At 34.5% G+C, this 16,146-nt stretch overlaps 1 protein-coding gene across 1 annotated transcript; it reads right to left on the reverse strand.

Moving 5' to 3' along the window:
- Positions 1 to 217: 217 nt before the first annotated feature.
- Positions 218 to 3,841, reverse strand: Tram1l1 (translocation associated membrane protein 1 like 1). Its single transcript, XM_074041594.1, has one exon. It carries the CDS (start codon positions 3,771 to 3,773, stop codon positions 2,658 to 2,660), a length of 1,116 nt encoding a protein of 371 aa, XP_073897695.1. The 5' UTR covers positions 3,774 to 3,841; the 3' UTR covers positions 218 to 2,657.
- Positions 3,842 to 16,146: the final 12,305 nt, after the last annotated feature.

Consider the following 16,146-nt stretch of genomic DNA (forward strand, 5'->3'; position numbering starts at 1 on the left):
CCCTTGTTCCTTCCTATTATTGCTTATACTCTCTCTTCAACAAAATTAGAGATAAGGGCAAAATAGTTTCTGCCTGGTAGCGAGGGGTTGGGGGGCTAAGGGAGGGAATGGGGGGCGGGGGAAGGGGGGAGAAATGACCCAAACATTGTATGCACATAAGAATAAAATAAAAAAATTAATTAATTAAATTAAAAAAGAAACCTATACTTTGCAGTCATAGTTCAGCAATAACACTTGACAAATATAGAACCTAATAAATCAAAACAGACCCTTAGAGTTCAATTATTACACACATCTTTATGACTTTTTGGCCTTTGATTATAAGTTATTTGGGCTTTCACATGGTTAACTAATGCTACCTTTGATGATACCTTGAGTCACAATGGGAATATATGTTTCTAAAAGGTCCACAGATCATCACATTATGTTTATTATGGCTTGAGTCTTCTGATAATTTTTTCTAAAAGAAGGGTTTAACAATTGATATTGAACTGAATTTTATTTGTAATCTTGCTTTCCTAATTTATTTGACATACATTCATTATGTGGAGATATTTACTGAACTCATGAACAGTTGATATGTACCCAGCATTTTTCCCTTTTTTTTTCTTACCAATAACTGCTATTTCTTGGGCACTCATGTTTTATAAAACCAGTTTTCTTTTTCCACTGATGAAGCAAATAACCCATCTTAAATTACTCAACCTCATGGACCCCTTTATCAAATGATTTCCCCAAAGGTAAGCTTCAATGCCCTGGGAATTTTAGAAATCAGGTTTTCTCTTTCTCCCTACCACACAGTGTTGAAAAAAATGAAACCTAGAAGGGTTACAATCAGTTGCAGAAAGGTAATTTCAGAGGGCCAGAACCAAGAAAATTCCAGAGGAATCAATCTGGGTCCTAATAATACTTATTGCCAAGCCCAAATTAACTCTCAACATTGTCAATTGTATGAAACGAAAATTATCCAACAGTTTCTTACCAGTCTGCATCAGGTCTGCACTTATTTGCAAATTTATAAAAAAAAAATTGTTGCCAGAAGTGGGATTATAAGTAATGGGCTAAACTCTTTAAAAGGGATGTGAGAAACAACTCATGAGAAGTTCAAAATTTGTTTTACAAAACAGTTGGCTAAAGTTATTTTACTTTGGAACTCAGAGCATGTGCTACCAACACTATAGGGTCAGGCAACTGAGAAAAAAAAAGTAGAATGGTCAATTCTACATCAAAGAGAGAAGAAACCCTATTTTATTACTTATCTGTGAAAGTAGACAGACTAGAAAAGAAGGTTTTCCAAAAAGTGGCTTTGTATCGGAGGTCTGTTATATAAGTATACTAAGTTTAATTTTCAGGAACCTCAACAGGTAGAAAAGCTGAATTGAGAAAGGGCTATCAAAAGCAAAGAGATGAGGAACACATAGGAGAAGATATAAACAAACAGGAAACAAATGCCCTTACCCTAGAATACTTTCAAGTATTATGTACTTGAAAAAATATATAAGCAGTCATAACAGAAATAAAATCAACTTGGAGATCAAGGGATGACAAACATACGTACCTCCTACAGTCCACTGTTTCTTTCTTTTGACTCTGTAAAAATACAAATTACATATAGAACATATGTATAATCACCAAAATATGTCTTGTATAGCTATTTCCCAATTAAAGATAGAAGCAAAATTATAACATTATTATTTAAAAACTATAGATAAGACTATCCACTTTATATTCAAATTACTTAAGCTTAGTGCATAAAACTTTTCCAAATGTAATTTGACATTCATTTTAAACACCTACATTAAGCATTATTCATCAAAATGGCTTTACATGTTAAACAATATTTTTCTGGCATGCTGTGTTTATCAAATTTATGAATCCTCTTTAGGAACCACTTTAATAAGTACAGGAAAAATGAAAAACTCTGATTTTCTTTTTCCAGTAATTTTTAATTTGTAATTATAATTGAGCTCCCATTTACAAGTATTTAAAATGGACAGAATTGATTTTACCTCTTCAGTAATACTTTCATATTCATTAAAAATGTTTAGATTTAATAAATTTCCATACATTATCTACCAGTATTTTGATTTTTTGATGGGGATATAGCACTAACCATCACTGTGTATAAAATAAAGCACATGATTATTTTGGTGGTTTTACACGTCTTTTCTCAGTTGTAAATTGAAAAAAAATTAATAATTAGAGAATATTCATTTGACTTTCACCATTGTAAGATTTTCCATTTTATCCTGAAAGAGAACATTAAAAACATGACTTTGCTACAACAATCTTGTTAAGATCACAAAAGACGGGTGAGAACAAGAAACTGAATCATTGATAGGTGTAATTCCTGTAGGTGTCTCCAAAAATCGTTAGGAAAATGTTCTAGGTAAAAATCAAAACGAAATATGGTGATGATCCCTCAACTATTTTGACACTATTTTATGATGAGTAGCTTAGTTTTAATGTCTTTTGTTTCCACTTTTAATCATCCTCTGCTCAACTGTCCTAAAAAATGCATTGAACAATACAATAGCAATAATCAAAGAGCACGAACTATTCTGAAGAACAGAACAATCTCTAGCACGAAAGATATCACATAGGAAAGAGAAGATTCCTTTGGAGACGGAGACGTGACTCAATCAGTCTGCAATTCACTATGAGAATTTCTCTTTCCTCTTTGGGGGGCAGTCTACTCTATTTGAAGTCTCCACTCCGTTTTCTGTGCCTTTCCTAGAAGACCTGCTTTTAGTCGTGGACCTTTTCTTCTTCACCCCCGAGGCCTGCAAATTAGAATCCTCTATCCACCTCTGCAATCGGAAGGTAATTAAGGTCCACGTTATGTATGCCTGGATAGTACAACTGGATGACAGCACAGCAATTTTAGCGGCCAACACATTCACATTCCCAGACATGGCATCAGTATTAAGAGTCTGAGATCCAGCCAGGTGAAGCCCCACAGTGACCACGGAAACAAGTAAAGTCACAAGTCTCCCGGAAATAAATACAATGGCCCACAGAGAAACACCTTTTTGGTACTTTTCATCACTGAAATAAAACAGGCCGCACATATGGGAAAGCAATTCAACAAAATAATGCAGCACCAAGAGAAGAAGTCCCAGATGATTGAGGTACAAAAGGTAAGCTCCCGCAATGTGGAAGAGGTGAAGACCAATGTAGATAAGTTGACTAGGGATGTCCTGCTTCTTGATTTTCTGAAAGTAAAGTTCTGGAAACCCATGAAACCAGTAAGCCAACTGGGATATGTAGAAAAATTTCATCTGAAATGTCATCATGTTATGGGAATGCGCCCTCCATAAGAGAGTGGGGTCTGACAGGCAGTTTTCAGAGATGAGAATGAATGCGCCCCAAATACAAGAGACGACATAGAACACACTAAACTGGCCGGACTCATTAAATTTGTTCTGTTTTGCTTTGGTGAACTGCATTCTCCTGCTGATCTTATCCAGCACATACTCCTGAATCGTGGCGTGGATAATGATTGTCACCAGCATGTAGAAGAACACGGTGGCCAAGTCTTTGACACCATAATGATAAAGGGTCTTGGATGCGGCGGTCAGCGCCTCTCCCGCAGGGACGACCACCCCATGCTGGAGCGTCAGGAAGACGATGGACACCTCGGCGGTGCCCTCGAACATCAGCCCCAGCACGAAGAACATCCCCACGCAGGAGACGATGTCCGCATGGTTCTGCAGGATGAATTCGTGGCTCAGCACCGGGGGGTTCTTGGTGCTCTTCTTACGGAGCCCCATGGTGGCGCCTCCCGGATACTCACCGCCCCGCCGCGGCCGCTGCCCCGGGCTGCTCCTCACCGCGCCGCCGCCGCCGCCGCCGCCGCCGGCGGGACCCTGCGCCCCATCCCCAATCCGGCCCGGGTCGCCGCGGCCGCCAGGACCAAATTCATCCGAGCGAGGGCCGAGCGGGGCCGAGCATGCGCACCAGGGGCGCGGCGGAGGCAGGCAAGGAAATCGAGCGCCGCGCCCCTGCCCGGCCAGGCCCCAGCACGGAGCCTCCGCGATCGCTGCGCGCGCCGCCCGCCCGCCCGGGCGCACCGGGTCCCCGGGCGCACCGGGTCCCCGGCTCGCGGATGGCTGCCTGTCTCACAAGCAGGGCGGACGCATGGAGCGCTGGCCCGCCTGGATCAGGCTGTGTAAGGCAACCGCAGCATCCTTAGCGTCGTCATGGTCACAACAGCAAACTCTCGTGACCTTCCCATTTACCATTTACTAGGTGCTTATACCTAGGAATTGAGCCTTCCTATGGAAAACTCTCTCTCTTTCTCTTTCTCTCTCTCTCTCTCTCTTTCTTCTTCCCTTCCTTCCCCTTTCTTTCTCTTCTTCCCTCCCCTTTCTTTCTCTTCTTCCCTCCCTCCCTCTCTCTCCCTTTCTCTCTTCCCCCCTCCCCCACGCTCTCCTCCCTCCTCTCCCAACCCCATGATCACACTCCTTGTAAACCAAGATCTAGCTCTTTTCACCCTTGTACTATAAGATCTCTCTGTAAATCAGTCATGCCTGGAAATACTTACTAGATCAACAACAAAGCAGATTGAAAAATTCTCCTATTACAAATAATAATAATAGTCATTGTAATAATAATTATGGCAATGATATCATCTACTTAGTAATTGTGTTTTGAAACATTGTGTTGCAGTTGGAATCAAGGAAATTTTTATCAATTCATGGAAAGATCTTTTGGGTACAAAACCCAAGACTGAATTTCTTCATTCTATCAGAAAAGAAACCTCCTGTGTCATTTGGATGATTTTACTAAAATTCTCATTTCAGAAACAGGTTTTTTGGTAAACTTTAGTAGCTTTGTCAATTCAAATTGCATGTCAGTCTTCAAATTTCTCTTTCAATGAGAAATGACTTTCTTCTTTCTTCCATGTCTCATGAAGTGACAATCGTTATTGACAAAATTAAGGTTGAAGTTTGGACTATGCATGTCAGAAAAAAAGTGCTACAGGATATAAAGAATAAAGCAGAAATTACATTCATACTGCCCAGCTGCATGTCATAATTGATGATACACACTACCCTACATGTGTAACTGCATTAATGACATTGTACAAAATATTCTGAGCAACGGACAGAGTCCATTCAGTCCCTAGAATAGCCAAGCAATAGCAAATGGATTATGTTATGGAAAGTGTTCCTGAGTTAAGGAAAGTACCTACATATTCTTCCATTGCAAGAATTCTCTATTTCTTGAAGGATTCCTTGTTGGATATTTTCACTTCTTTTGAAGATTCTTGCACTGTCTTTTCTTTGGTTATTTTAGATGTTGCTCAGTTATTGACTCTGACAACTCCTCAATGAGGTCTATTTATGGTTAATTAAAACACCATGGAATTAGAAAAAAAAAGCATACAAAAATTAGGACACCAAGAAACGAGAATTAAAAACAAACTTAACCTTGTGAAAAACAGTCTGTGTGAAGCATTTCAAGAGAAAAACAGTGCCTGGTAGGAAGTACCAAGATTTTATCCAAGAAAATGCAGTACTGTCTGTTTCAGCCCAGTGATGATTTTAAATATAATACACATTAGTCTTCTCAATGTCATAGATAATATGGTTGAGCATTTTGTGGTGCACATACTAAGCATTAAACTACTTGCATATTTACTGAACTGAAATTTGTTTATATTTGTGTTTGGCATAAGTTTTGACTGGCTTTCCAATCCTATTTGTGCCAACATGACCAATTTTGAGCTTAAAAGAAATGCAAAAAGTATTTACCAAAATGAATAACCCAGAAATTTATTAATTGACTTAAAGCATCATTTATTTATTAGTAAAGAAAGAAAAGTCATTGTGGAATAGTTATAAATTATCTACTGATAAATAAGAAGAAACTTCTAAACGTTTTCCCTCTGTCCACCTTTGATTTTCAAGAAGAGGAACTTTCACCAGGCACCCACGACTCATGCCTGCAGTCCTGGCTACTCAGGAGGCAGAGATCAGGAGGATCATGTTTGGAAGCAAGCCTGGGGAAAAATGTTGGCAAGACCCTATCTTAGAAAAACCCAATACAAAACAGGGTTGATAGAGTGGCTCAAGTATTGGGGTGCCTGCCTAGGAAGCCTAGCAAACATGAGACCCTGAGTTCAAATCCCAGTACCACCAAAAGAAAAAGAGTAACTCGTTTGCAACATATTATCTTGCCCTTTTCTAAGCTTGTAAAGCTAAATTATTCTCTGTATTCTAAATTGTTAATTCAAATTTAATATTGAGTATAAACTATTTCATTTAGATTGCAAATAAATATAATAAAAATATAATATAAATGTTAAATTTCTGAAATTATTAGAATGTTTAAATATGTTTTGGTAGTATAAAATATAATGTTTGATCAAGTGGTTTTATTGACATTTGACAAAAGGTAAATGTATATAAAAATAATTTTAAAAATTAAATAGCAGTATGATTTTATATCATTTAATGCATTTGCTGAATATTCCTTATTTATGCGTAGCCCTGTGCCAATGTTATAGGTACTTAGGAATATTCAAATGGTGATTTATTATTGTGATCTATGAGGGAGTGTGATTGAACTTCCATCCTTTGTAAATAACTTCAAATCTAAACAAAATATATGAAATGACGTTTTTATGGCAAAACATACAGCATAAGTCTCTGATCCTAGAGAGAAGGAAGACAAGTGAGATAACCCCCAATTGTCTTATTTTTTGCCTAAAAGCACTTTCCAGACCATTGTATGGGACATAAGACCCAAGAAGAGCCAGAAATTTTGCTGACTTTAGAGAGAGACAGAGAAACTGAGCCACTGAAATCCCTCAAGGAAAGTATGTGTACAGAGGAAATTAGGTAATAAATGAGGTCCTGAAATTCGCAAAAGTGTTTCCTAAAATCTGCTACTAATAATAAGTACTGAGTTAAAATGTATGTGGTCAAGCGAAGAATAAAGAAATTGTAAATTCAAATTTCCCAATACTTACACAGGTCTAGATTTTCAAGGTTGAAATAGCTAGAAAGTAGCATCCTCACTGGACACTTGTAGTATTCAGTTGAAACAAGAAAATTTACAGTTCTAAATAAGGCTACAGGAAAAGCTAATTCATGTCTGTTCACACAAAGTTTATAAGAGAATTGAAAGGATTAACGCACTCCATGAGGAACTTTACAGACTGCCAGAAAAACCCAGCCCTTGCCAGTGTGAAGTTCACAGTGTCTATCATCCAGAGAAACAAAGGCTGGGTTGAGCAGGTATTATCTGCTAAAAGGCCTGCCTATGTCCCCGCCATGTGCTGTTGACATCATCAGGGTACAGTGGCTCAACACTTCAAGAATGAGCTCTGTAGTGAACAAGGCAGCAACTTCATGGCCTTTTATGATGTGGCATTGGAAGTTATGTCATATTTTTCATTGCATAAGCAAGTACAAGCCCATTCTTTCAAGGTGGGTAAGGGGGGATGGGAGGGTAGGGATCATAGGCATCACCTCTCAAAGAAATGAACACTGAGTATTTGTGGCTAAACTTCCAAGAGCCATGTCCTTTCAATTGGCAAAAAAATTTGTTTCCTCTCACATAGACACTAGTCCCTCCCAATGAAAGAATCGTCTCATGCCAATGTAGTACGGCTTATTAACCAAAAAATTGCAAAGCTAACTTAAATCCAGATAAGTGTATCCCTTTGATACACTTACTTTTGATCTGAAGATCTGTAAATGAAAGAAAAGATTTTTTTGCCTTCCACACATCTAGACAAGGGAAAAAAATTAAAGACATTCTTGTATTTAGGAGGGGTAAATGGGATACATACAGTAATCGATGATCAATGATACTATGAGAGCCCCAAGTAAAGTCTCTGTGTTATTGATTTGAGCCCAATCTTCCTCCCTGGGAAATGGTGGGGCTCTTTTTTAAGAAAAATATCTATTCAATATTACAAATTGAGCTGTTTGGTATTTTAAAATATAAAAGGCAAAGCCAAATAACGTTAATGTGTTAATGTTAATATTTGTTATGTATTAGTCATCAGTCCTAGTATTAACTCTGGGCTGTTAACTATACAATAGCACTTCAGGAAATTAACATATCAACAAATTTACAGTGGAAGCAACAGAGGAATTGAAGTATCAGGTTCTAGCTAGCTGTCATGAACAGAGAATTGCCACATATTAAGCAAAGTATCTTTTAAAATGCTTTACTGATTTCATTATGAGAAACATTTGATTTTAAAACTGTCAATTGAAATTCCCACTATAATTAGTTACTGTATTTCGAAGCCTTGCTGACAACTAGATCTTTCTATTTTTTATGCATCCTAAGCTTTTGAAGTCTCTGCTTTATAAATTATTATTATAAATATTATTAATATTAATATATTAATAAACAATATTCTAATATTATAAATTATTTGTATGTACAGCTTAGCTAAAAATATCTTAAATGAATCTGATTTTTAAAATGTAATAATGTGAAAAGATTAAAATCAGCATTGTTTCTAATTTTATAAAAATTGTAAAGCACAATAGTAACATTCATAATATAGACATTGCCTCATCTTTTAATAGTTTATATCTTATAATCCATAAATGTAAATTTGAGTAGCTCTACAATCTAAACATTTTATAATTTATATCTAAATTATTCAAATAACTGAATTAAACATTCAAATTCTGAAATTCAAAGTCATTTGAAGAAACAAGATATGTTGGAAAACAGCTACTTTAAATTATCAAAACCATGTTATTTTTAAATTGTTGTTTATAAGTTGAGTCATAATTGACTGAGATTGTCAAATACTTAGTGACATTTAACTTAACAAAACACAGTGTAATTTAGCTTGTACATAAAATAGAAAAGTCTCTGGGGGTTAGACTGATTTAAACTGTGGAGTAATTAAAGAGATGTTATTATATTTAAGTCATTTTATAATTGATTAGATGTATTGATTGGCTCATGTTATATAATACATTATGTTACATAATATGGCTGAATATTTAATAGAATTAGGAAACACTGCAGCATTCTTGAATTCTAGAATGCTTATCTACCAGTGTGTTTATTACTAGCTTAACAAGTAAAAATATTATGAAGTACCATTTAAGGATAAACTTCTAGATTTGTTTAATAGTATCAATTTACCTCTAAAATATAAGAATCGATTAAAAATTTATATCAGATTCATCAATTTACTTATTTCCAAAATAAGCAGTGTATTCATCTCCAAGGAACTTACCTAATAAATGGAGAATTTGAGGACATGCTTGCTAGTAGCTAGTGAAAATGCTAGGCAGAAAGGTTGCAAAATGAAATATGAACAAAGATGACTATTTTAGACAGGGAGAGCACGGCAAGTTTCTCTGGAGAGTGTTGACATTTGAACAAAGATCCACAGGAACTTAGAAAAAACCACACAAATCTCTGGAGAAGAATTCCCTAGGTCATAGAGAGTCAAAATACTATGAAGCAAGAGCAATAATGATCCAAAAATGGTGAAGAGACCAGGATGACAAAAGTGTAAGCAAGAGAGAGGGACATAAGAATGAAAAAGTCGTTAGGGGACATATCTTATCAGTCAGTCAAAGAATTTGAGGTTTAGTGTAAGAATCAAAGAAGACCATGACATTTTGCGCATCATTTTGAATGGACCACTGACTTCTGCATGATATACTACATACGGAATTCGCAAAAGTACAAATAGGCTGTTGCATAAGCTGTAATTTTTAAACATGACTATTGCACTTCATGATTATAATATTTTTATTTCCTTTCTTTTTAAAGTAAGGAAATGTAAGTGTATACTTACATTTAGGAGCTGCCTGTCAAGTAAGTAAAATGATGATTCTACTAATCTTAACTCACTTTGATTGTATAATGTGGCTGACACAGAATATAACAGAAAAAACTATCATGCAGTTTCCTTCACATGTTAAAAAATGGTGCTGTGATTATGCATGCTTTGTCTCTGGTAGGAATATTCAGTTGACTGCTAGGCATTTACTTGATGATTTCTTTAAAATAAATACTTCCTCTTTGATGAAATCAATCCCTCCCTAACAATTTCTATGAGACTCCAAGGATTTGTTAGCTCTCTAAAGTCTATAAATAAATTGTACTGAAAAGTAAAGATCAAATGAAATCTAAATAAATGACCACTTTTAAATTATTGTTACTGTCGTTACATTTCAATGCTAACTTAGATATAAGATTTAATAACATCTTATCACTTTTCTAAACAGGGATAATGAGACCTTAATAAACTACATATTCAGATAAAAATTGTCTTCACATCATTAGAAATACAATTATTCTCTACTTCTGCAGAGAAATAAAAATCCTTATAATTATTTGGCGTGTTAACAGATCCTCTTTCAGGGTGTTGTGGTATAGACTTATCTAATCAGCATACAGCACTACAGTTTTTTAAAATATATTTCTGATGGTGAATATCCATTAAAGTTTATTTCTAATCTAATTACATTCTGATCTTTAAACCTGTACTATAAAACATGTATAAAATATTAATATTCACTTATATATAGCTGTATAATTCATTTAGATAAGATGTTAATAAAGTACTTATCCCTAGTCAAATTGCTTGTAAGGAAATAATAATTTTAAATCCTTTTTAAAAATTGAGAAAAATTACTAAAAAAATATAAGCAAAACACAACAGATTGGTATTTTTATACTCTCCTTTCTCTTGACAAGAAGATTTTAGTCATTCAGTGGGAGACTAATTATTTTCATCCCTTCTGTTCAATACTTGTATATTATTGGCAATTTTTTTCATCTAAAAATCTATGCTCTCTGCTTTAGAATAATGCTTTCTCATGCAAATTTCCCAAGGTAAGTAATTACAAAATTGATTATTAATAAATCTTAGTGGAATACAAATGCAAGTTTACATATTCTTAGATTTTGAAAGCTCATAAATAAGGATATAAATTCATGTTCCTTGTCTCCAGATCATATGGAGGAAATGATTTCACCTCATGTCTCCACACAAAACTTTCAAACATATTTCCTTAAAATTTAAGTGTCACAGTTTCATTAGCTCTTTCTATCCAATGAACAGGTTAGTAGTTTACAATCACTAAAACTATCTTCAGTTGAGCCACAGGAGAACATCTGTGCCTTTGCTGTAGATACGAGGGAATGGAAGCTCTCAATTCTGAAGCATTCATTCTGTGCTTCTCCTCTGCTAGTATCTTTATGTAGGCATGAGCTCATTTAATCTTTGTTAACAATTCGGATATAGTGACACACACTTATAACTCTAGCTGTGGGGGAGGAATGTGAAGGAGGTTCACCATGTGAGGCTGGCCAAGGTCAAAACACAAAAAACCTATTTGAAAATTTAAAAAAGCACAAAAGCCTGGGGCATGGCTCAAATGGTAGAACACCTGCTCCACAAATGGAATGTCCAGAGTAAAACCCCTAGTGCTGCCAAAAAAAAAAAAAAACCTGAGGAAACAAGTCAATTGAAAATAGTGAATTGTCAGGACGAAGGAGCGACTTGGTAGCAAAGTAGGATCCTAACCAGATTGTTTAATTCAAGACAGAGCACATGGTTGCCACTGTACCAGTCAGCTACCACTGACTGTACCTCTGAAAGAACATCATATGGGAAAGGACAGGTGACAGGATGTTGGTCAGTGGTTGGTGCTGTTTGGGGTTAATGGGCTTTAGGATTACCAGAAGAACAAGCCAGGTTATGAGCAAAGAGGCATCTTGTTTGTGGCTCCTTCTTTGAGTGTGGTGAACATGCAGGCAAGGCTGGAAGGAGAGCAGTATGGGGAGGAGGCTGGTTTCCTTGAATGTTGGTACCAAATTGCCTGGGACAGCATGATGACCTTGGACACAGCGTGGGGAACTTACACATCTTGAGTCACCCTGTGTGGCACCTAATAACTTAGATTACACTGGTATCCCCTTCAACTGAGAAACTACTTACTGTATAAAATGTTTCTATTGACTTGTGGATATTGACACCACCAGGTAATAAACTTTCTTACTATTTATTTTCTTATGCAATTTGAGAATGTGCTTATGATTTCTACACATTAGATTATTTTGGATTGCTTGGATAGGTATCAGATGTTTACAAAAATTGTATGCATCTTGAGCAATTTTCATTTAATAATACATACACATTTGACATTGTTTCCACTTAATCAAAGCCTTGAATATTTTAAGTGCTAAAATGTTTGAATTTTTTCCTGAACACAGAGAATTTGTAGAATAAATTCTAAAAAAGTAAAAATAATTATGGGATTCAATTACAACTCAGTCATAGCTGTGGTATTCTGCTATTGAAGGGAGAGAAGGACCATTGGGAATGAAAGGTGCAAAACACCACAATAATAACAATATTCAAATAACATAGAAAGTGTGTGGGCATTGAAACCAAGCACCTACAACATAACCACTTGAATGGTGATCCATATGGCAGAAAGTGATTTCTATATTTAAAAGTGGTATTATGTATGGTAAGTATGTTTATGCTTTTCAATGACTATTTTATGACTATTTTTAGAACAGTTTCTTGATGGATGTGTTCACATTTATATTCTATCAAAATTAACAACTGAGCTGAATTTATTTTATACACATTGGTGTACCCATGCCACAGAATGATGCCCAGCATACGTTGTTGAAAAAATGATTTAGAAATTGATGAGTGATGTGTGTAAAAAGAATGATATTTACAAATGTTGCTATGGACTATCTGGAATATTAGAATGAAGGTCTAATGTGAATAACCTTTCCTTAGTAGCTGAATATGGGTTACTTCTCAGTAGAGGATATCATCACTTAAACCTGCAGCAATATGCACTTCACATAATTTAATGCATTTTGAATTTTCCTGATATTGTGTCAACATTATTCTCCTAAGGTACATATTTATTTGTATTTTGATACTTACTAATATACATCTTAACATATCTTAATGCAAATTAATTATGTCAGTTTAAGAATTAATTTGCATAGTTTGAATACACTTTAGTATTACAAAGTAAACATTTTCTTAAAACTTTTATATGTTGCTCCTAGCTCATTTTTTGTCACAACTATCATTTGTTTTTGTGTTTACTATAGTAAGTTACAGTAACACATCCAGGAAACGTGAAAAATATCACTATCTTACAAGGAGATCAACACAAACAATATATATACATATTATATATTATTAAGTTCATATAATTAAGGATGAAATTTTAATTATTTGAATGCTGCAACATAGCCTCAGAAGTGTAAAATAAGGAATTTTCTGTGTTAATTTTTTAAAGAATGTATTAACCATGGAAAAAATAATCTATAAAGTGAATCTTTAATCCCTACATGATTTAATATTTGTTTTCATAATTCCATTATAGTAAATATTAAGGAAAACTTCACCATCATTTCCCCACCTGAGTGATTATCTTTCATTTAAATGTTTATTAAATATTTCTAGCATGCAAAAAATTAGGGAGAACTGGTACAATGGTTTGAATGTTTGAGTCACTCCAAAATTTATGTTGGAATGTAATCCCCATTGTGTTGCCATTAAGAAGTAGGGCTTTTGGGAAATTATTAAATTATGAAGACTCTGTCCTTGTGAATGAGATTAATTCCCTTATAAAAGAGACTTCAGAGAGCAGTTCGACTTCCATCCCTTTCTTCATATGAGCACACATTGTGCTCTTCAGAGGATACAGCAACCAAGTCTTATCTTGCAAGCAGTCACCCTCATCGACCACTATATCAGCTGGCAACTTGACAGTGGACTTTCCAACAGCCAGAATTGAGAGAAATAAATTTCTATTCATTATAAATTAAGGTATTCTGTTACAGCAGAAGGAATAGACAGAGACAATAGCATAAACACTTAGGTTCATATTTTCCAATTTAAAAGTTTTAACATTCTGATATCTGTTTATGATCATTTTGAGAAGCTATGATGTTACTGACTCAATTTATACCCATTCTAACATCATCAATACATAATATTTTGATATTTCAATTCCACATATATGTCATTATTTCATAGCTTAGTTTGTATTCAATAGTTATTTTTAAATAACAATATATTATTTCAGTCCCATCTTAGTTTCTAAAATATATTGTATAAACATATATATGTGCATAAAGTATCAAGGCTGAAAATTGAAAACTACATTTTCCAGAATCCAGTTCATTGTGTGGTTTGGTTAAAGTTGACCAACAGAGGGATATGGGTAAGAGGAAATCATTCTTCTCAAAGATTATAGCAATCAGAGAGGTGACAGCTGAATGCGGACATGCCCAACAGTATCCAAACATCCAATTTTTCATCCCTGTTATTGGTCCTGTTTACAAATATTGTTCTGAGCCAATGTCCAAGCATTTCACTGTGATTTTCTTAGAGACAGCAGCTTTCATGTTCTTCTCCATGACCTCTCCTCTTTGGTGGTCAGACAAAAAAAAAAACAACACATTTCATCTTTCATTCATGATGGTGACTTTCTCTCATTCTCTAAACCCAGATCGTAAGTTTTAGCTGCACATATGTAAACTCTAATTGCTGTTGTAAAACTCTGTGCACATAGGCATTTAATTTGCTTTATTTTCCTAAATAAGTATGTCATAGTATGACATGCTATGTATGACTAAATATGTACTCTCTGTGAATGTCGTATCTATAGTGTGCCATTCAGGTTACCATGCATAAGCATTAATTTATTAAAAGCAAGCCATTTTTCTAACAACCCTAAGGGAAAACCTTGCATTCCTATTAAAATTATTATGCAAATGCAATAAAATTATTTTTATTTTTAATGAAACCAAAGTTATTAAAAAGAAACAAATTTCTTAAGATTTCTTTGCCATTGTCATTATTATAAGAATTTTATTCAATTATTTTAAGACCATAATTAATATCATTAAATAGCAGAATCTTTCCTTGGCTCTTGGCCTTTTCCTTTATCTTCAAAGTCAATAATCACATTATTCTTGCCTCTGTATTTGTTATCACATTTTTTCTGATTGCTTTACTTCTCTCTTCCTTCTTTTAGTACATTGTTATTATGCTGGACCCACCAGGAAACCATGAGACAATCTCTTCATATCAAGTTCTTTAACTTAGTCCATCTGTACTGTGTCTTTTATAAGGTAACACATTTACAGATTTCAAGAATTAGAATGCAGACATTCCTCAGGAGACATTATTCTGCCTACCACACCCATGATGGGGAGAAGCTGTATTTCAAGGAGGAAAAGTGTTCTAGTTGTAGTAAATAATATGTCTGACCATTTGCACATATGGACACAATCTGATTTCAAGTAGGAAACAAGCAATTCTAAGAGAAATAGTCATCAACAACAATGCATTTAAATGTTTGCAAAATGCCAGGTATCATACATTTTGAAGCTAGATTTCAAAATAAAGTATGAAAATTAAGAGCATTTTTTAAAGACTGATGGTGCTTCTACAGTGAGAGAAGATTACAATGATCTATAAATTAAAAATAAATCAGATATATGTCTTCATAAACTTGGAAGGCTTTTATTTTACTTCAATTCCCAGTATATATTTTAACCAATTAAAGCAACCGTATGTTGATTTGTAATGTCAAGTAATTGATACAATTATAAGCACTGTTGTTGACTTAGCACATCCATAAAATTCTTCAATATGAACAGGTAAAGTACAATATTTCTTTGATATAAAAAGCAATTAATGCATATCAAAAATAATAAATTATAGCAAGTAACACTTTCCTTTATCAAAAACAAAAGGAAATGTGATAAAGCCTTGAGTTCAAATCTGTATCTAAAGTTTCTATTTATGCGTCACTTGACAGCTACAATATAGTGGAAAATTAAGTTTATATGGATCTTTATTAGTTCATTTATGGAAGATTATTTATTGAGAATGCCATTGGCATTTTTCATATTTTTGTTCTTGTAGAGTTCTGTTTGATCATGACAATATCTACGGTACTAAGTGTTTTTGGATAAAGTAAAAAATATTCAAACTATTCTTAGTAGATTAAATACAAAACTGAAGTTTGGAGTCTGAACTATATGAGAAGGTTCTTTTTGTTTTTAATTTGGAATTTAAATAAAAAATTTTACAGTATATCATATGTAACTAAGACTGAACTAGAACTTACCCTAAGTAGTGGGATT

Source organism: Castor canadensis, chromosome 9 (genome assembly GCF_047511655.1).
Source record: "Castor canadensis chromosome 9, mCasCan1.hap1v2, whole genome shotgun sequence".
Lineage (NCBI taxonomy): Eukaryota > Metazoa > Chordata > Mammalia > Rodentia > Castoridae > Castor > Castor canadensis.